Source organism: Ovis canadensis, chromosome 1, assembly GCF_042477335.2.
Source record: "Ovis canadensis isolate MfBH-ARS-UI-01 breed Bighorn chromosome 1, ARS-UI_OviCan_v2, whole genome shotgun sequence".
NCBI classification, from domain to species: domain Eukaryota; kingdom Metazoa; phylum Chordata; class Mammalia; order Artiodactyla; family Bovidae; genus Ovis; species Ovis canadensis.
Genome location: NC_091245.1, coordinates 206,327,573 through 206,350,567, shown reverse-complemented (window position 1 = coordinate 206,350,567; position 22,995 = coordinate 206,327,573). Strand labels below are relative to the sequence as shown.

General features: G+C 40.7%; 1 protein-coding gene across 7 annotated transcripts in view; it reads right to left on the bottom strand.

Moving 5' to 3' along the window:
- Positions 1-22,995, bottom strand: part of ABCC5 (ATP binding cassette subfamily C member 5) — an 81,584-nt gene that overhangs the window by 57,808 nt on the left and 781 nt on the right. For 3 of the 7 annotated variants that reach the window (XM_069579576.1, XM_069579561.1, XM_069579605.1), the window contains exons 2-5: positions 20,200-20,376; positions 3,145-3,302; positions 2,187-2,342; positions 1,405-1,552 (exon numbers count right to left, since the gene is read on the bottom strand). In XM_069579576.1, coding sequence (XP_069435677.1) covers positions 1,405-1,552; positions 2,187-2,342; positions 3,145-3,302; positions 20,200-20,328 — 591 coding nt within the window. In that variant the 5' untranslated portion in view covers positions 20,329-20,376. Of the gene's footprint in view, positions 1-1,404; positions 1,553-2,186; positions 2,343-3,144; positions 3,303-20,199; positions 20,377-21,188; positions 21,551-22,995 lie in introns of those variants that run through there. The other 4 variants (XM_069579566.1, XM_069579595.1, XM_069579564.1 and 1 more) reach the window with 3 other exon arrangements.

Here is a 22,995-nt window from a genome sequence, read left to right as displayed (position 1 = left end):
GCTCTCAGCTTTCCCTGGCATTGAGGACACTTTACTAGAGATTAGTAGTCCAGTGCACAGTGCCTTAAAAGACAGCTGAAAGAATATGCAGGTGCTCAAGGGAGTGACTGTAAGGCCCCCAAGCTGAACAAGCATAAGTAACTTTTTTTCCCAAGTGAAAAATTAAAATCCCAACAGTATGGAATTTTGGTGTGGAGGGGGGAGGTGGGAGAGCCAATGAAATTCTAGCATTGACCAAACAGAATCAAGGAAGCCTGTATACCACGCTACCCAGCTGAAAGAATTCTTCGAAAGATCAGAGCAGCCACCAGCCCTGTAGTGAAACAATGACAGAAGCTCTTCTTGGGGGAAGCTGGTCCTATGAAAACGTTTGCCATTTTGGTCAGTGACATGATATTCAGGTACATGGTCCCTCTTACTTAAAAACTTATACCAAAGTGTGTTAGTTGGTCAATAATAAGAAACCCAATACCAGAAAAGGAGTGTTCTCTGCTTCAGAAAAGAGATCAAAACTTTTTAAAGGCATCAAACATTAAAAACAAAAAACAAATGAACAAACAACAACAAAAAGAGAACATAACAGAAAAATTGCAAATTAGTTTTACCTAATTACCATGCATCTTAGGCCCATACTTACCAAAACCATGAACCTCCAGCTTACCCACACACGGAAAATGCACAGAATAAGGAGTACTACTGCTCCGATGCCTCAAGGCAAATATGTAGAAAATAGATTTAATCAAAGTCTCAAGTGTAAGGGCAGCACAGTGGGTTTAAGAAACAGGTGTCCAGAGAACAGTGTGACGGTCACTCTTCTCTCCTACTCTGCTTCAGCAACACTAGAAAAACCAGAGCTGCCACCCCAACACCTGCTACGCAGCTTACACTATAAACCAAAACTGAAAATGAACTTCAGGTTAGACTCTAAAAATCTCAACAGTCCTCCAGCTTCTTGAGGGCTCCTTTGCCACAGAACCGGCAAACACGTGACAACTCTGCCTCCAGACCTTCGCTGCATCACCAGCACCAACTCGACAGCCTATGCCACACAACGCCACTCACAGCACAGCAAGACACACTGCCTGAACCAGGACTGTTGTTTCATGTCAACACACAGCACAGCAGCATGGTCCTGTGCAGAAACGGAATCACTCAGCTTCACCCCCACCCCAGGGAAGCAAGCCAGTTCCGCTTCATCTCTGGTAACACGGCCCCCTCATCCTTCCAGTTTTCACAAACCACTATTCACTCAGTATCAGCTGTCCCCTGGCAACAGACCTGGAGGATCTCTAAGGTTGCTAACTAGCCCAAAGGTGAGCACAACCCCTGAAACAGAATTAAGAATGTTAGAGCTGGCCATGGCCGGGCCCCTGGAGACTGTCAGAAAGGATGGTTAGGACTTACTGGTCCACTGAAGCCTGCCAGCTGCGTGATCATCAGGCACACGATGGAGAGGATGAGCCTGGTGCGGCAGAAGGTCCACACAACCCTCCGGAGGGAAGCAGCGCCGGGCCCAGCTTCATTCAGCTCTTCTTGCCACAGTCTCTCTAGTCTTAACAAGGGCACATATCCTCCGTTACACATCTTTCCAGGGAATACACATACCCAAGACTCCCTGCTGCCCCCACTCACACCAGTCTCTCCTTTAAAGTTATGTACAGAGTCTTCACCTTCTGGGGAAAAAAGACCCTTCCTGGTAACCACATATTTACCCTGTATAGGCAGCCTCTCAGGATTCAGAAAATTTGATGAGAACCAAAGTCTTCCCTTCCACCCACAAAAATTATCCCTGAATAGAATCTGTCTTTCTCAAGGGTCCCCAACCCTTGCTGAAGGATCCTCTGGTAAAGTATAAAGTTGTAAACTAGATTTTAATCATGACAATCGGCTACCACAAAAATGTACTCTGTCACAAGGCAGCAACATAATCTCCCTGCAGACTCAGGAAGAGAAGCGGGGCTGAGAGAGAGAGAGAAAGCCCGTAGTTAAAATAGGATTCAAGGTAAAATAGGAGATAAAGCAGAAGAGCAAAGAGAAAGTCACCCCCAGGCTCCCCTCCCTCTATAGCACAGCTCAAATCCTAAAAAGACTCAGAGTTCTGAACGTGGCACTGCCAGACCCACACTCCTAGCTCAGGCCCTACATATCCAGTCTGTGGGAGACGAGGGTGGACCAGAGACGCCTACCTTCTGCAGTTCACCTCGGAAGACTCATGCTTGGACAAAGACCACACATCCTCCATTAAGAGCTCCCCCTTCTTGTGGGCTTTGCGAGCCAGAGGAGAAAGCCAAGAAAAAGTCATACAGGAGAAGAGCCCAGCATTGTCCACTGGGTGCTGGTGTCTGAGGAGAGAAAACCCAGAGCACAAAACTGTCAACACACATGGAGAGGCTAGCCAACACTTAAAATATGCTGTTTTGTTAGTATACAGCACTCTTAACGATGGAAACAGTGAGAGACTTTATTTTTTAGGTTCCAAAATCACTGCAGTTGGTGACTGCAGCCATGAAATTAAAAGATGCTTGCTCCTTGGAAGAAAAGCTATGACCAACCTAGACAGCATATTAAAAAGCAGAGACAATACTTTGCCAACAAAGGTCCATCTAGTCAAAGCTATGGTTTTTCCAGTAGTCATGTATGGATATGAGAGTTGGACTATAAAGAAAGCTGAGCACCGAAGAACTGATGCTTTTGAACTATGGTGTTGGAGAAGACTCTTGAGAGTCCCTTGGACTGCAAGGAGATCAAACCAGTCAATCCTAAAGGAAATCAATCCTCAATATTCAATAGAAGGACTGATGCTGAAGCTGAAGCTCCAATACTTTGGCCACCTGATGTGAAGAACTGACTCACTGGAAAAGATCCTGATGCTGGGAAGGATTGAAGGCAGGAGGAGAAGGAGCAACAGATGATGAGATGGTTAGATGTCATCACTGACTCGATGGACATGAATTTACGTAGGCTCCAGGAGCTGGTGATAGACAGGGAAGCCTGGCATGCTGTAGTCCATGGGGTCGCAAAGGGTCGGATATGACTGAGCGACTGAACTGATACTGATGACTAAACTCAAGTTTCCCCAAATAATCTTAGCCCAAATTTTTCTGGTGCTTCACAGACAAGCCATTAATTAGCAGAACCTCTTACTTGGAAGTGGTCCGGATGGGCTTCAGAACACTTAAGCTATGATGGTACTTTCCCTTGGGATGTTCCTCATCCAGGATTCTGAGCTGAGAATGCATGGAGGGGTCCAGGGAAAGGCCTTCCGCTCGGGCTGCTGTTTCCAAGGCATCCTGGCAATCCAACTGTTTCAACAGAGAGGGAGAAAAGGCAAAGCACAGTTAATGAACATGAGAGAATCAGAGAGGACCAAATCTACTGACACAACAGCTCAAACTGCAAACTTGATTCATCTCATCCAGGAAATCCCAAGGGTCAGGAAGTTAAACACTCACTTGTGTGATATGAACTCACTAAGGAACATTCAACCGGATATTTTAAAACTTCTATACTAATAGACTTCATTTATTATTATTATTTGAGCACTTTCAGAAAAACCGACCAGAAAGTACTGAGCTCCCATAGACCTCCTCACCTACCCTCTTCTCCTCCGTAATTAACATCTTGCATGAGTGCACTACATTTGCCACAAGTGATGGGCCAAGACCGATATGTTATCACTAACTGAAATCCACAGTTTATATTAGGATTCACTCATTGTGTTGTATGTTTTAAAATTTATATTTTTATCACCAAAATGTTTTATCTTTCATTTCCCAATACAGACTGAGAGTCAATTACTTCACTACTAACTGCAAATTCTATTGCCTATTTTCTATGATAAAAAGTTAACAATCAACACCCCTCCCCACTAAACAGCTCTGTCAGGCAGAAAAACCCAGAATGCACACATGCCTCCCCCCTCTCTCTCTCTTGTTAGCAACAAGGAGTGCAGAACTGGGGCTCTCACCCTGGCTGCCCAGCTAAAGAGCTCCTCTCTAGACTTCCACAAGCAGAGGGTCTCATGGGTAGAAATACAAAGTTATACATATTTACTACAAAGTTTATAAAAACCAATTAACCATATTAATAAAAATGCATGTAATTCAAACTCTGACTATGGCAGAAGAGGGTGGGCCAAAAATCTGGACACATCTAAGATTTTTGCCTGTTCATTCTAAAAGTAACCCCAAATTACTTTTTTTTAAATTTTATTTTATTGAAGTGTAGTTGATTCATAGTAGTGCATTAATTTTTACAGTAGAGCAAAACGACTCAGTTATGCATACACATTCTTTCTTAAAAACTTCTGTATTGGGGTATATATCTGATTAACAAACAATGTTGTGATAGTTTCAGGTGAGTAGAGAAGGGACTCAGCCATACATATACATGTATCCATTCTCCCCCAAACCCCCTCCCACCCAGGCTGCCACATTAACCATTGCGCAGAGTTCCATGTGCTATACAGTAGGTCCTTGTTTGTTATTCATTTTAGCAGTGTGTACATGTCTGTCTCAAACTCCCTAACTACCTCTTCCCCCTCCAGCAACTGGAAGCTCGTTCTGGAGGTCTGTGAGTCTGTTTCTGTTTCATAAGTTCATTTGTATCATTTCATTTTAGATTCTACATATAAGGGATGTCATATGATATTTCCCCTTCTCAGTATGACTTACTTCACTCAGAATGATAATCTCTAGGTCCATCCATGTTGCTGCAAATGGCACTGTTTCATTCTTTTCAATGGCTGAGTAATATTTTATTGTATATATGTACCACCTTTTCTTTATCCATTCCTCTGTCAATGGACATTTAGGTGCTTTCATATCTTAGCTTTTGTAAACAGTGCTACAGTGAACACTGGGGTGCATGTATCTTTTGGGATCATATTGTTCCCCAGATATATGCCATGGATCATAGAGTCACAAAGATCCCCATACAGAGTGGGATCAAAGGGTCACACGTACATATTCTTCCTCATATTCTTTTCCATTATGGTTTATCACAGGATATTGAATATAGTTCCCTGTCCTATACCATAGGGCCTTGTTGTTTATCAACCCAAAGTGACTTCCGCAGTTACTGTTACAGAAGCAGAACCATTCTTTTCCTCATGAAAGGGTTTATAAGGAACCTTACTCTTTTCTGACATTCTCACAAATATTTCTAGCAATTATTGTGAACTAGCAAGAAAGAATAGACTCTTGGATCAAGAAAAAGTTAAGTGGTGTAGCACCTAACACACTGGACCTTACACAAAGTGGAGTCTCTATTTTCACACACTACCTCTTTTACACACAGAAGAGAAGCAACTCAAATATTAAGAGGCAGTTATTTAGTAAGTCTTACAATAGCACAGTGTGCTATCTCTCCAACTTTATTATTCTTCCTTTACAAACCTGGTTTAGCTGTTCTAGATCTTTTGTATTTCCAGGAGAACCAAGTTCAAGAGTTAGGAGAGTTTTATAAACATCTTTGGACAGTACAGAATCAGAAAAGGAAAACTTGGGGGGAATTTCCTGGCTGTCCAGTGGTTAGGACTCTGAGCTTCCACTGCAGGGGGCACAGGTTTGATCCCTGGTAGGGGAACTAAGATCCCACATGCCACATAGTATGACCAATAAAGAAAGAAAGAAAGAAGTATCAAAGCTTATGTTTTTTTTTAAAAAAGAAGACTTGGTATGCCATCCATTAGCATTCTTATATAAGAATGGCATAGTAGCATTAAGAGAAAACTAAAATCTTCACATCTTATTTAATTCATTCTTTCAACAAATAACTTACAGAGCACCTATATACAAAACTGTCCTAGATACTGGGAATAAAAGTATTCCAATTTCTATCTTTATAGTACACTGATTTCATTTTATTCATCTCTAAAATGCCTAGTTTCATCAAAAGCTATGAAAAGAAAAGTGAATGGATTTAATGATAACAACAAACAAAAATTGATCTTAATGCATGAGTTTTGTTCCTTTGACTATATGCACGATGTCATGTTCTACCACCTTCCGGGTAGTTACTTCCCATAGTGGAGAATGTGAAATTCAAAGTTCTCTAAAAACACTCAGATGAGAGCAGACAGGCGAGGTTTCACTCCCCCAGGCATATCATGAGTGCTACACCAGCATGAGAAAACGCCTGTAACATATCAAGAGACTGAGGGCTCTTGTACTGTTTTTGATTTTCATACAAGGCATTCAGTATAATTTTATCCTGACAAAGAAAAACCCCCATAAAAGTAGTTGAAAAGTGGCTAAATTAATTCTCATATTTTCATATAATAATAACATATGGAGTAGGAATGACCACTGTAAGGGTATGGAAAAGTCTATATTGTTAATCTAAGACAACTGAAAGTTATCATTCTAAGCAACCCACTTAATAAGTTACATCATATTTTTGCTATTCTTTCCTAAAGAATAGCTTTAGGAAAACTGCTTCTTAAACTGTCAGTCTTGTTGCCATATCCTACTCACTGCCTAGATAACAACGGTGAAATATTTGTTGGAGATGATAGGATCCACGCAGAATCCTGTTTTAAGTCCTGCTCCATACTTGCCCCCAGCTCCTTCAAAGACAGGACTCTCAAAACAGTAAGTAGCAGGTGTTTAGCTCCTGGCAAGAATTCTTGAATGATAAAACAACACTATCAAGAAAACCAAGACAAAACCCCCTTACTCCAATAAAACTATACTCTCTATGATCTTAAAGTATTTACACTCCTTAGGCCACTGTGGGATTTTCCCATAGTTGGAGGCCTCTGTGAAGTATAGTGGTTTTGCATATGGATTCTATTTTCTTATTCTTATAATTTAGTTTATATATTTATTTTTGGCTATGCTGGGTCTTCATTGCTGCATGTGGGCTTTCTCTAGTTGCTGCAAGCAAGGGCTACTCTCCTATGCCGTACGAGGACTTCTCATTGCGGTGGCTTCTCCTGTTGTGGAGTACAGGCTCTAGGGCATGCAAGCTTCAGCAGTTGCAGCCCACAGGATCAGGAGTTGTGGCCTGAGGGTCCTAGAGCGCATGGGCTTAGTTGCTCCGTGGCATGGGAACCTTCTTGAACCAGGGACTGAACCCGTGTCCCCTGCATTGGCAGGTGGATTTTATCTACTGTGCCACCAGGGAAGTCCCTGCACATGGCTTTTAGAAGATAAGATATGGGCTCACAGGCTGATTCTGCCACCAACTTTCTGCATATTACCAAGTCACTTTAAGCTTCAACTTACTCATTTTTACAATGGTACATGCACCTACCACAAAGTGTTGAGAAGAATGAATTAAAGTGAAAGTCACTTAGTTATGTCTGACTCTTTGCAATCCCATGGACTATACAGTCCATGGAATTCTCCAGGCCAGAATACTGGAGTGGGTAGCCTTTCCCTTCTCCAGGGGATCTTCCCAACCCAGTGACTGAACCCAGGTCTCCTGCATTGTAGGTGGATTCTTTATCAGCTGAGGCACCAGGGAAGACCACAAAGTGTTGAGAAGAATGAATAGGATAATGAAAAGTGTTTAGCAAAATATTGGGTATAAGTATTAAACAAACATTTAATACATATTAATTACACACCAACTGATCCACCTGATAAATCTTATGGACTATCTCAACCATTCCTCTTTCCTTTAGCTTTCCCTAATTGTTTCAAGATTAGGGAATTCATTTCCTCCTTCCTATCTCTTCCCTGTACTACACCACTGCAGTGGGATGCTTCTGGCAAGAGAAGAGCTCCTGGAGGGCAAGCTGACTAATTCTTGTTTGTATCCCTGGCCCCTGGCTCAGTATACGGCCTGGCACCTATTATGCAAATGTCAACTAGAATATCTCAATATTGCTCCACAGTCTGCATTATCATCATTTAAAGCTACATGATATACCACTAAGAAATCTTCTTAACCAATACACTTCTAATGTTTTGTGTATTATTAACAGTGTAATAAACAATTATACTTTATTTTTCTCTTTCTGGATTATTTAGGATAAATTCCACCAGTGGGATTATAGGATTAAAAAGTATAGCTCCTAGCAACTAGACATATATCCAGTTTGCTTAATTACTCATTATAAAATGTGTATTACAGTGATATTGCAAAAGAGAACTTCTATTAGCTTTAGTACTTTCAGTTCTATTTTGTCGACTCAAGGCTGCCTTTGTCCTACCTACTCTGGGACATTAGCAAGAAATAGAGGAAGTTAGGACAGCCTTCTTTGTCTGCAGCCAGATCTCATGACTAGCATATATCTGTAAAGGCAAACCACTTACTTGAAGGTGATGGGAAAATGTGGACAAACGAACTTATAACAAACCAATATGGCATTTACTGTGTGCCAGGCATTGTTTTAAATGTTTTACAGATACTAACTTCCTATAATTCTCACAATTACCCTATGAGGTAGACACTCTCATTCCCCTGTCTTACAGCTGAGGAAACTCTGAAATAACAACAAAGACTTGAAGAGATCTTTAAAAAGCAGAGATTGAATCCAGGCTCCAGAGTTAAGGCTCTTAATTACTAAGCTATGTGTCTTTCAAAGAAAAAACAAGCAAATAGATCATTACTGTATAAGATGACCTCGGATGTATCTTTATAGACAGCCAGCTCGCCTCTCTTTCCCAGGGTGAGTATCAGATTAAAATAAACTCTGACTCTCCAAACTAACCTCATTATAAGCAAATGGTACTTTCCAAAGTCAAAATCACAAATACATGATTAGAACACTAGACTATAAACAGATGAGTTTACTTAATTGCAAAAGTGCACTTCCAGGTGGTTTTTCAACCAAAGATGAGTAGATGCTAACAGATGAATACATTACAGACTGATATTTTAAAATAAAGTAAAAGCATATTTATATCACCCTGCTAGTAACTGCAAAGATGTCACAAATGTCTAATTGTATCTGGCTGGATGCCTAACTTCTCTTTCTTTCTAGGCTTTCCAAAAGAAGTTTACCTGGCTAAGCAAGTCGAGCGAAAAAAAAATGTCTATTTAAAGTAAAAACAAATATATTCTACTATATTAACATTCTGTAAAGCAAGTTATCAATGTTCTAAGACTGACTGGATTAAAAATGGAAATGAACCAAGAAAACTGACTCTATATACTCAAGCTATATAGGCTTGCTATATGAATACATAAATAATATAACAGGGTAGGGAAATATGATTCAGTGGATATCACTGGGACAAATAAAAAACAGAATGGAGATGAACTGAGATTCATGTTTCATATCATACATTAATCCATCTAGGATTAACCCTCAAAGTTACATTAAAATGGTGAAATAAACAGAAGAGAATTAAATAGCATTTTAGCACACTGATGGAAGGAAAATAGTCTCCATCTTCCCCCAAAGTCAGAAACTTACCAAAGGCAAAATGGATGGCTTGTATATAAAAAGGAAAACTTTCTGTGTAATGAAATTAGCACAAGAAAAAGGAGAATGCAGCTAAAAAAGTGACCAGGTAACTAACATAATATTTTGAACAGTCAGCTTTTACTGAAAAACATGTTTTACCCATCCATTCAGTATTTATTGAGGGACCTACAACACGCCAGGCACAGCTCTGGGTGCTGGGGAAACAGGAGTGAAAAAACAGACTCACACCTCAAAATCACTGCTTTCATGCAGGTTATAGTCTAGTATTTATAAAAGTTCAAAATCCAGAATAATCTACTAAATTGATTCAAAAGTGTCCATCTCTCACCCTCTAAATTCAATGTCACCAAGCAAGAAATTAAACTTAAATTTTAAGATACAATTATACATACCTTAATATCAGTAGAAATAGAGATAAAATCCAAGCGAACAAAGAGGGAAACATAAGAAAACATACATCTGAACCTTGACTGGATTTCTAGTGAGTTGCTGGCAGGTAGTCAGGGAAACCAGGGAAGGCAATGGCACCCCACTCCAATACTCTTGCCTGGAAAATCCCACGGACGGAGGAGCCTGGTGGGCTGTAGTCCATGGGGTCACGACTGAGCGACTTCACTTTCACTTTTCACTTTTATGCACTGGAGAAGGAAATGGCAGCCCACTCCAGTGTTCTTGCCTGGAGAATCCCAGGGACGGGGGAGCCTGGTGGGTTGCCATCTATGGGGTCACACAGAGTCGGACATGACTGAAGCGACTTAGCAGCAGCAGCAGCAGTCAGAGAAACAAACTGGTCACATGTAACACTTTATACATGCTTTGTCTTCATAATATTACTGTAGAAAGAAAATTCTCCCCAAGAAAAGATATAATTTAAACCCAATGGTATACAGGGGACTAGATGCTTAATAGAAGATTAATGGTTAAACCACAGTAGATTGACACTCCAGTGCAATGTTGTCCAACAGAAAAAAATATAAGACACAAATGTAATTTAAATGTTTTAGTAGCCATACTAAAAAGGGAAGAGAAACAGGTGAAATTAACCATAAGAATATACCTTAACCCAATATATACAAAATAGTATCTTTTAAACATGTAATCAATAAAAAATTACAAGGTATTTTATATTCTTTTTTGGTTCTAAGTCTTTGACACCTGGTGCGTGTGTTCTATATGGCAGATCTCAATTCGGACTTTCCACATTTCCAAGGCCCAACAGCTGCCTGTGGCTGGCAGCTACAGTGTTGGATACTGTAGCCTAGTAGTCTTCAACTGAGGAGGATTTTTGCTTGCCCAGGAGACATCTGGTAATGTTTGCAGACATTTTGGTCATAACTGTGCATTCAGTGGGTAGAGGCCAGGGATGCTGCCGAGCAGCCAACCAGGCACAGGACAGGCCCCCACAACAAAGAAGGATTTAGCCCCCAAATGTCAGTAGTGCTAAGGTAGTCCAAGAGAGCTAAACTTAGCTCACATGCTAGTATTCGGTGTATGCTGACCTAGGGAAATGTGTTTTATGGCCTATTTGTTTTTTATATTACAATGCTTTAAGTCAGTTTTAGAAGTAACTTCTTAAGGCTTCTCTTGAGATGCACTAATTTTTCTGTATTGCTCCTAAGGAGCTTTGCAGACTGAAGGGCTCTCCATGGACAGAGGACACAGCCACAGAAGGCATCCACAGCAGCTGATTCATTCCAAAGGGAAAAATACTGCTTGATCCAGGAGTTGAGAAAACATTCAACAAAGAAATTACTGCTGCTGTTTGTATCTTCCTGAGGACTCTGGCTAGGAGACTCAGGTGGAGCAGGGTGAGGACGCTGGGGAACCGAAAGGGGACAGTGAAATTTAGATTCAGCCACTGTTCGAATAAAGGTCAGGGAAACACAGAGCCATTTATATGCCCATCGGGTGAAGAAAGTAAGGAACTTTCGATCCATAAGCAAACAGAGATACTTGCACAGGGGCCCTCCCTCCTCTGTGCTCCAAGACCATCCCCAGGGCTGTGATAACAGGCTCACTGTCACACCACAGGGCTTCTGCCTATCTAGTTTGTCCATTTCATTTTAACAGGCTGCCAGAGTGGAATGTCTGCTGAAAGGGCAACCTCGGGCTTCCCCCTGCCTGGAGGCCCCTGGGACAAGATACCAAGGGCTGATGGTCATTCCTCAGGCTGAACAGTTCCTTCCTGACAGCAAACAGCAGGGTAGCCTTCTGAACGAAGCCCAGGGGCTGAGGAACCAACCAGGTGCACCTCTCTGCTTCCAAGGGGATTAAAGGTTACAATACTCCAGTCTGACCCACCCCACAAAGAAAGCTGCCCTAGGGGCACAATCAGAATGGACTTGCCTCAAAAGCCTAGAGCATATTTTTCTCCTCAATTCACAAGATATTAACAAAAATACAGAATGGATAGCTGTAGGTGTCCCACTCCATAAACATTTAGAAAGACAAACATTTAAGGGAAGCTGTTACAAAGGTAACAGTTTTCAAAGAGACTCAAAATGTTAAAAGTTAAAGAAAGAGAAAGTTACATTTTATTTTAAATTTAAAAAGAAATGAAAAAAGCTGATGCCCTTCCAAACACATGACTTCAGGCTTTCCCATCCTCCCTCTCAATAAATTAACACCACAAAGGACAATTCCCCCAGATCTCAGCAATTTCTTATTCCAATGCATAATTAACAAGATCCCAATCATCTCAAGCATTTCCCTTAAGAAATTCCAGAGAGTGGCCACTTCAGTCTAGAGGGACAGCAAAATTTCAGAATGCAACCTTCACAGGAAGGAAGCATAATATATTAGAAATGGCTCACTAGTCAGAGTTGGGGAACCTGCTAACCTCAGTCTTATTGCTCAGTGGCTATGGATTAATTTGTACCCCAGCTCACTCATTTGTAACTAGGCTGTATTACCCTAATGTCCAGGATCTTCTATTAATACAATCCACAAGTATAAATACGTAAAACCAGTGGATATGCCTTGTTACCACCATGGTAAAACAGGTGTTTTTCCGCACCTCACAATCTAGCATTACCCCAGAATCAGGAGAAAAACTGGAGGGCTTTCAGTTTTTCATAAGCTAAATTCCAAGAAACTTTCCCCAAGTTCCTATTACATCGGGGATGAAATTAACTTTGTTATTACAATGATAAGGTTTCAAAGGATAAACTGAAAATAAATCTCAGAAGAAAGGGGAAACACTCGGAGCCCCACTGGTTGAGGGGATGGAAGAGACGATCCTGTGAGATCTAGGGAAGAGGTTCTCGGCGCTGGTAACACATTAGGATCACCAGGGCAGCTTTAAAAAGCACTCATTGCCAGAGCATGACCCCAGAGACTGGTTTAATTTGTCTGGAGTGTTAGTATCTTTTTTTAACATTCTTCAAGTGATTTTAATATGCAACCTAAACTGAGAACCACCAATGTAGATAACAAAATGTTGGTATTTTACATTTGAAAAAATCCCTTGAAGACTTTCAGGCTTTAGCTTAAGAAAAAAAAAAAAGCCAAAATATAATTTGTAAATGAAACTCCCTTCAGTGCCCAGTACTGTGTGTGCCTGTGTTAAATGCCTCAAATAAGACATGAGTGGGTCCACTACGTGACCTGTACTGGAGAGCAGGCTGGAAGCGCTGACAATAGTGAGATGCAAAGTAAAGGTGAGTATTTGGGCAGTTGGCCTATTTTTCCACTGTGAGAATACATTTAAGGAAACTAAGTAACTGCCTAACATCATACCTGCTTTAGTCAACAGAAATTGTCATTTGATATCTAATAAGAGTTGATTCTTTGAACAGCTAATTCAGAAAATAATCTTAAATAATTTTAAAAATATGGCATCTAATTATCTAAATAGGTTAACTCACAAAAAGGGGGGTAAGGGGGGAAGGGATCGACTTAATAAGATTAATTCTACTAATTAGTGGACTTTTGTGCACTAAATTAACTTCATATTAGTCTGTAACTTTGATACTGAGAGGTTCAACTATTGCAAAGATTTACAGAGGCCCTGTTCCCTGTTCCTGGCATTGGCCTTTTTTATTTTTGATTAAGAGAAAGCGAGGGACAGAATGGTGAGACATTTTAGAAAGCATTAGCACAAGGCTGCGTATGCATGCTCAGTCTTTGTGACCCCATGGACTGTAGCCTGCTAGGCTCTTCTGTCCATGGAATTTTCCAGGCAATAACACTGGAGCAGGTTGCCATTTCTTTCTCCAGGGGATCTTCCCAAACCAGGGATTGAACCCATGTCTCTTGCATCTCCTGCATTGGCAGGTGAGTTTCTTTACCAATACATCACCTGGGAAGCCCCAGTACAAGGCTGCTGCTGCTGCTGCTGCTGCTGTTGCTGCTGCTAAGTTGCTTCAGTCGTGTAGCCTTCAGTACAAGGCTACCTCAAAGCAAAATCCAGGTTTCAATGAAAAATTTTTCATTAACCATTTGTCACTTCCAAGTTATAGATTTTAACAAAATAAAGGCTTGAGTATTTAAAATTGCTTGAAAAATACGCTGCTAGTTCCAATATTTTTCTTCCCTTTTGACAGAAAGCTCCTTTAACTCGTGCCAACAAGCTATATTTATTCCCCTTAAGCAGCATTTCCTAGCTAAGAAGCAGCAGCCATGCTGCAGATGGCGTAAAAGAGCTCATGATCAAGGCAGCAGGCCAACCTCAGGAGACCTGCAGGCTCTAGACTCAGTCACCATGCAGGAAAGCCACCTGGGCTCTGCACCAATGGCAGCGCTGTTGTCATCCCCAGCAGAGAGCTCCAGGCTGCTATTGGAGACCAACATCTGGCACCTGACCAGAGACCGTATCATACCGTACTAAGCTCTATAAAGCTTTATAGATGCCTTGAGGGAAAAGAGGGTAGGGAGGCAGGTGTTCTTACTCATCCTATTACTGACTGTTCAGAAAATATGCTGAGTCACTGAGTACCAATCAAGAGAAAAATAATGCAGAGACTGCAATACTAATCTCCTTCACCCCGCTCTCCTTCCTAACAGCAAGGAGACTCACAGGTAATATTTTTGACGCTGAAAACACAAGGGCATAGAAAAATTCACATACCTTTCATCCATAAAGAAGAGCTTTCAGAGTCAAATTTTGTTAAAGTACTAAACAAAACTATTTTATGACAACAATAGTTGTCCCTAGGTAGAGGTGCTAGGGGTGATTTTATTTTTTTCTGTAATCTTCCATAATCTGCTCATTTTCTGCAAGAGACCATAATTCTTTCATAATAACATATCCTAGAATCCTATTTCTTGGTAAGAGATTACTATTCACATCCTTGTCTCTAGCATATAACTTGAGCTCACCCAAATAGTTCTTCCACTCACTAATCACAAATACTCCAACCAAGGCTAAAGTGTCAGCCGGACACAGAACTAAAGGAGACACTTGGTGAAGGTCACTGGACTCTGTGAATACTTGCTTTGTTACTTTGCCTAGAGGCAGAATATTCTAACATGGGTAGAAAGCAAATTCCACCAGTGGTACACTTGACAGAAAGGACAAAAAGAGTAAAGTAGTAAAGGCCCATGAACTTTAGTTGACTACTCCTTATTTTGTCTGTTTCCTCCTTTCTTAGTTAGATTAGACATGCTAGGGAAAAAACAGTCACGCTTGGCTTTAGCCTGAGCACAGTGAGAAAACCAGCACCACCGAAAAAGAGCTTATAAAAGCATCACAGAGCTTTGTCTTATTTTTGCTTCAATTTTAATTTAAAGCAACTAAAATACCAACTCCTTGGCCTGTTATTCAAGAACACAAATCATCTCCTTGCTGTCTACCTGAAACTATCATAACATTATTAATCAGCTATGCTCCAACATAAAATTAAAAGTTTGAAAAACAAACAAAAAACCCCACTGGCCTTTTTTAAAATGAGAAAAAAAAAAATCCACCAAAATAAACTGCAGATTTAGCAAAAAAAAAAAACAAACAAACACATACACACATCATCTGAAACTCATGATCAAGCCCTCTATATCTATGACTTCACACTTGATGCTCAAAGCCAACAGTTCTTTGGTTGGCCTACCCACAGCTTGTTGGTTCTACCCACAGCTCTTTCTTCCACCAGGCATGTTCTTCATTTCTCCAAATTCTACCTGTTCTTCAAGTCTCCAACCAAATTCTACCTCCTCCTGAAGTCTTCCCTGATCTCAGAGACTGAGGAATTCTTTTCTTCTTGTTAATTTCCACAGCATCTAAATTTTAGTAATCTACATACATGACTATGAGTTGAAGCTTCTAGGGAGGGCAGGCAGGGCCAGCCTCAATTTATCATCATGTGCACCAGAACACTTCATTCAGGGCTGTGTGTACATCTTGGAGAGTGCTCAAATGTTTGCTGAATTAAAAAAAAAAAAAGAATATATATCACATCTTAAACCAACCAGAGTTGGTAGAGTTATGTGATCAACATGTACATATCTGAATGCAATTATAAGAAAAGGATCTATGCTCAGAGAGTCACGCCTCAGACACGGGAACAGTGTTAAGGAGTGATCTGGACATAAATCTTCACGTTAGTTGAAATAATGCCAGCCTAACACCAGCCAAGATTAGTACTTAGGCTCAAAGAACTAACAGCACCAGAAGGCACCCCTATTAGCACTTCAGGATTAAAGGATGTCTGCAAATCATTAAGTTGTGTGTGGCCACAAGCTTTACCTCAATAGTCTTGAACAAAAGGAAGGTGTGAAAATCCATTATTTTAACTAGCTCTAAGCAGATGTGACTGGAGAAGGCAACGGCACCCCACTCCAGTACTCTTGCCTGGAAAATCCCATGGACGGAGGAGCCTGGAAGGCTGCAGTCCATGGGGTCACTGAGGGTCGGACACAACTGAGCGACTTCATTTTCACTTTTCACTTTCATGCACTGGAGAAGGAAATGGCAACCCACTCCAGTGTTCTTGCCTGGTGGGCTGCCATCTATGGGGTCGCACAGTCAGACATGACTGAAGTGACTTAGCAGCAGCAAGCAGATGTGATACAAATATCTGAAGGTGTGAATGATTAGAGCAATTTTCCCAAAGAGTATTCCAAAAGATTTGGTCACAATATTAGGAAAGGGGCAAGCTATATACTCTGCAACTTTGCTGACAGCAAAAAAAAAAAAAAAAAAAAATTACCAACTTGTTTAAAATGCATTTAATAGTTGGCGCTTTACTTCTGACTTCTGTTTGACAGTTTCATGTGTCCATGTTAAACTGAACCTATCAAAGGCTAATGGTGGTGGATAAAACCTTGTTTTCCAATTAAGAGCCACAAATGTATCCTTATCTTTTGTTTCTTTGGGAGGTACTGTTTTTCATTTCTGATGGATAATAATAGGAAGAGCTGGCATCTGGGAGGTCTTGTCCCAGATTTCATCTCTACCAACTAATACAGAAACAATGGCTATGATCATAAGACACGAAACTGTAATCTCTACCCAATTATCTACTTACATTCTTAAAAAAGGTAAATGGTATGCTTTTACAGCCATTCCACTTCCCAGATACTTAAATTGTCCATTTTTATACCATCGCCGAACCAGAAATTTGTCATTTTGCTTTTTCCCTCTTAGCAAACTGCTAACACATGAGACAAGTTGAAGATGTATTTGTATCTATGAAATCTGGAGTTTTGATAGATAATATGCAAGAACATTCTAGGTGACATGTGAATTTTTAAAAACACTTGATCATTATATATGCCTTTTAACACGTGTAAAAAAATGTTATATAAACCTATAATTCTATTCCTTAGGTCAAGACTGAGCAAAAAGAAAAAAGTTGATTAAAGGAAATAGTTTAAGTTAAAAACAAAAAAAGTTCAGAGGCTACAGGACATGGTAATAAAAACAGGAAAACAGTACCCATATTTAAAAGTTTAGGAAACATCAAAGGATAATGAAAATTAAATTCATGTGGACTCCGGAGATCTCACAAAAGTGGTTGGTATTAGCCTCCTGTTACTTCAAGATGAGGCTGAGTCACATGAAGGAAACTTTCTGTCTGGTGCCTGACTTAATAATTTAGAGGACAAAAGGCACAACAGTGACTCCACCTCCAACCCTTCTCTACCCACAGAGGAAAAAAGTTTCCTGCTGCCACTGCAGACCCTAATGTCAGTTCTGCTCCAACCAAATGGACAGGGCCTCTGTCCTCAGAAATTTCACAGGACCACACTCTATTTTTCCAGGTTCCATTTCTTCCTGTTTTACAAGCTAGGCATGGGCAAGCTTGCTCACTAAGGCTTCACTACATGGATGCACTAACGACTCTAAAACTTGTCCCAGCTCCATTCCTTATCTGTACTCTGTCTACTGATCACCTCATCTGGATGTACCTCAAATTCCACATGTTCAAAAGTAAACTCATGCTCACCTCCTTCTCCTTCTTTCTCTCCCCATATGCTCATCAATAGCCTTACCACAGGTACCCCAATGTCTCCCTCCCTCCTTCCAGAAATACCGCTAAGTCTCCCCCCTCTCCTCCATCTTCACTATTAGACTTGGATCCAGACCCCTGGTCTCTTTCACCTGGGCTGGCACAGAAGCCTCCCGACTATTCCCTGTATTTTGTCTCTCTCTCTCTCATACACATTTTTCATATACTGCCTCAAAATTAATCTTCCTAAGATAAATGAAGTCTTAAAAATCTCAGCTCAACTGCATTAGCTATTAGGTCATGCAAAGTAAAATTACAATGAGATATCAGACATACCTATCAGAATGGCTAAAATTAAATTAATAACATTAAATACTGGCAAGAATGCAGAGAAACTGGATGACTCACACATTGCTGATGGGAATGTAAAATTAAACAGTCACTCTGGAAAAAAAGAGTATTGAAGTTTTTGATAAAACTAAACATGCACTTAACATATGACCCAGCAATTACATTCCTGGAATTTACCCAGAGAAATGGAAGGTTTATTCACAAAAAAATCCTATACACAAATGTTCAGAGCAGCTTTGTTTATAATAGCTACAAACTAGAAATAACCCACATTTCCTTCAACAGATGAATGGTTAAACAAACTGTAGTCTATCTATAAAGCGGAAAATACAATTGATATACAACAAATTAGATGGATCGCAAGGGAATAATGCTGAGTGAGAAAATTCAATGTCAAAAGGTTACGTACTATATAATCCCATTGGTACAGCTTTCTTAAAATGACAAAATTACAGAGATGGAAAACAGATGAGTGGTTGCCAAAGACGGGGAGAGGGCAAGGGAGGAGGCTGCGGCTCTAAAAGGGGAGCACAAGACACCCTTTTGGTGGCGCTGATTTGTACCTTGACTGTGATGGTGGTCATATGAATCTACTCGGGAAAAAACTGCAAAGAACACACACAAACAAGTGCACATGAAACTGGCAAAGTCTTAATAAAGTGGGTGCATGTTATCCCTGTCAATCAATGTCCTGTCGTGACTTTATCCTATAGGATGCAAGAGGTTACCACTGGGAAAAGCCAGATAAAGTGTGTATGGGATCTCTCTGTATTATTTTTACAACTGCATGTGGATCTGCAGTCATCTCCAAATAAAAAATTGAGAGAAAAAAACCCTTTAAATAATTTCCAGTAGTTCCCCTACGCCCAGAGTAAGATTCCTTAGCATGACATGTAGAACTTTCTCACACACCTCTTATGCCCTAGACTACTAGCTCTAAGAGCTAACATTCTTTGAGCACAGGCTATGTGGCAGGCACCATTCTAAGCATTTTATATGTATTAGCTCATTTAATACTCAAGGCATCTCATGAGTTAGGTTCTACCATTGATACTATTTTAATTCCTAAGCCACTAAGGCACAGATGACTTAACAGCTTGACAGCATCCCCACTTTATTCATCCTCTCTGACTTTTTCCAGTATAAGTGCTATACTAAATGTCAAGCATTCAAAAGATATTCAATAAATGTGTTAACATAAAGTCTGGACAAAAGGACACAGAAACGGTACAGAACTGGGACCTTAAGGATTTGACACTGATTACAGCGAATCTATGTTTCTCCAAAGTTAAGCTTGAATAGGAAAGCATTGTACCACAGACAGTAGAAACAGAAAATATCCATCAGTGAGAAAATGTTGATTAATAATAAGGCAACAGCTTTCACATAGCAGAGGGACAAGTAAGGTCAGGCTAATGAAACTCCAGTGTCAGCTGTAGAGCCATATCTTGCTCCAATTTTCACAGAACAAATACATGAACACAAACCTCAACTTCCTACCCAGCAACCCCCATTCTTCTTATTACTTCTGCAATTCAAGAGTTTTTCCCCAGACAACGACGATGTTTCTTCCAGATTAAAATGCATATTCATTATTTCCCTTGGAGGAAATTATTCACTAAAGACTCCTTTACACTCATAGGTTTTCTTGAAAATTTCAACTGATTATCCTCCATCAATCTAAAATTGTTCCAAGTACGCTCTGAAATCTGAATGAGAATCTCCAGTTACCTTTTAAAAGCAGACAACAGAGGCAGAGGGAGGGAACAATTATAAATACAAGAAAGAAGTATAATGGTTCCTATTCTCACTGCTCCCTGCCCAGCCCTTCCCCTCCCCAACCCTGCATAAACTGTCTCCTTTCAAGCAACACCTTTTCAGAGAAGAACTCAAAGGGGAAAAACAGATGACAGGTTGAGAGCCAACCTCTTCTCCTTCACAAACAACCATAAATTCTTAACAATGACCTAAAGTCAGTAAAGAAAAGAAACTTTTTTTCAGTTATGCATTTTGTGACGAAAGAAGGTATGGTCTAGCACAGCAAGCAGATAAGGAGAGGGAATCGGGCCGGGCAACACTGACCGGTTGAGTTCTCTTGTACTTGGAGTCCTCACGGTCTCGGTGCTGCCCTGAATTGCTGGTTCTCTCCCGCACATTTCTATAACCAGGGCTGGGGATGATGTATTCTTTTCCTATGTCAATGTCCTTCATCTTCTGTGAGTGGAGGGTTCACAAACTCTTGGTTCCACTTGAGAATTCCTGGAATTAAAAATGCATCCAGGACAGGTATTTCCTAAATTGTGCTTAATAAGTAAAAGTACTTTAAAATAGGGAGAAAGAGACAAAAGCATTAAAGTTTTCTGTCATTATATCTATAAAAATAAATTCTCAAACATCTTTCAAGTACCATTTTATTTTTCTCAACTAAGTTCAACTGCAATGCATAGAGCATTTAAATAAGTCTTTTAAAAAAAGGCTTTTCAGAAACAATTTAAGTTTGTTCCAAAAAAATTTTACACCTGAATTTTAAAAACAAATTCCCCATGGATTACGGACAGTGTCCTAAAATTAGCTAGTGGTGATGATTTCACAATTCTGTTAATATACTAACCAAACACCAAGCTCTATACTCAGGTGAATTTCATCGTATACAAATATCTCAACAAAGCTGTTATAAAAAAAAACAATAGCAAAAACCCTGTTCTGAACCCTGTTCCCCACCCTGTTCTATGATGTCTTATCTAGTACCTACCTGAAACACTGTTCTAAACCCCAGTTAGCCTGATTAATCAATACCCGGTATCAATTCTGGTTACTTTAGAAAAAGTGAAACACATACATACCCTCTCTAAAACATTTCCTCCACCCTAAGATGGTCAAAGCTTCCCAGATACAAGCTGGGAAAACACTTTTTATAACAGCCTCACTAGAAACTAAAGAATTGTAGCTGTGTTGCCTTTTGAATTCCATAAATTCCTATCAATCACTGAGAATGAAAAGTACAACATTGCGGACATAATTCTGACAGCTACAATTCATTTTTTAAGGTATCAGAAAACAAGAACACTTACGAATCCTCTAAATAAAAAGGACTAAATCTCCACCATAGAGACTTGTTTCCAGCGCAAAAGAAAGCTTGACTTCTTACTTTTCAGAGGTCTGGCTCCAGTACCCTGAGTTGATATTGCTCAACTACTTATCTTTCAAAGAAAAAAGTCACCTTGTCCAATGACAAACTGCACCATAAAGAACACCGGCTTACAACCAAGAGCGCAGCAATCACGTCACTGAGACCTCATTAAGCCTAAACTATAAACAGACCTGGCATCTGCCAGTGTCCCCAGTGTCAGGATACAGCTGCAGATCAGAATAATCCTGCTTGTTACAGGGATCACTAAAGTCCAACCTTCCCCGCCAAAGGTTCCTCAACCTCGCCAACTATCTGGAAAGCAGAAAAAAAATCAGTCCTGCTTTGAAAAAAGGCAAGAGGCGGGGAGCAAGTTTGAAAGGAAGGAGGCCATAGAAACTCACTCAGAATGCCAAATGCCAAGTCAGAAAGACCACAGGGATCACCTTAATTGCCTAAGAATTCATGTAACCTCAGCTTCTTTTGGTCACTTTGTTCCAGGTTATTCTAAGTTGGAAGAGCGTGGGGAGTAATTTTCCATTCCCTCTAACACTGCTGCTTCTTTAATTTCCTGGGCCAAGAGGTAGAGCAATGAAAGTAGGCAGGTCTTGTCCAGGGACAAAGCTACTATCTCCTGGCCTTGAACATAAGGCCATCTTCCATCTTCTGTGTATCAGGAAGGCCAGCCAAGAGCTAGAAAGTCCAATAGATCTGGGAAACAAACAAGGCCCAAATCTGAAGAAAACAATTAAGGAAAGATCACTAGGCCAGAGTTTGGGGATGGAGGGGAGGGTGAATGTGAAGGTGAAGTCGCTCAGTCGTGTCGGACTCTTTGCGACCCCATGGACTGTAACCAACTAGGCTTCTCCATCCATGGGATTCTCCAGGCAAGAATACTAGAGTGGATTGCCATTTCCTTCTCCAGGGGATCTTCCCGACCCAGGGATCGAACCCGGGTCTCTTGCATTGGAGGCAGACGCTTTAACCTCTGAGCCACCAGGAGGGGAGGGTACTATTTGTATTTCCCTCTTTTCTTCTTTCTGTTCTCCCTTAAAGGTGTTTAAAAGTCTTTTTTAAGAGAGAAGAAAGGGAAAGGATTTTCATTTACTTCTGAATCAGAGCTGTACAATGACACTTAACAGAATAATCAAAGAGAGAACCCATAGAGTTGCTCGGCACAGAGGTCTCTTGGTCAGCAACTTTTTTTAACCAAGACTCCTTCAGTGCTAAGTGTAGACCACCTCCCGCACAATGATGCAGTCAAAACTGCCTGGGGGGAGGAGTTCGCACAGGATTGCAAGGACTGGAAGTAGCCAGACTGGTGTTCCCAAATTGCCTTCATTGCAATATTCCTTAGGTTTCCAACACCTCAGGAATGTGGTTCCAGGCCCTGCAGCCACACAAAAAGACCTGAAGCTACAAGGGTATGTACTTACCACCTCCCTGAAATCTACTTGTCTCCAGCCTACCGCACCTTTCACTGACTCACCCTGGAGACCGCAGAATGGCCTATCCCATCTTCTCCTTCAAAACCTTCTGAAACTTGGCCAGTCTTTTCTGTGTCCATCTGCCTCCTGCCTCCCCCATGTCTGTGCAGAAACCGAATGACCCCTATGTGATAAATACAAAGCCCCACGCAGCTCTGTGCGGTGGAAAGGGAAAGGGCACTAATGACTGTCAAGAGATCTGGATTCCATTCCGGACTCTGCCAAGGGTTTCCTGTGCGTGCTTCTGTCACGAACCTCCATCTA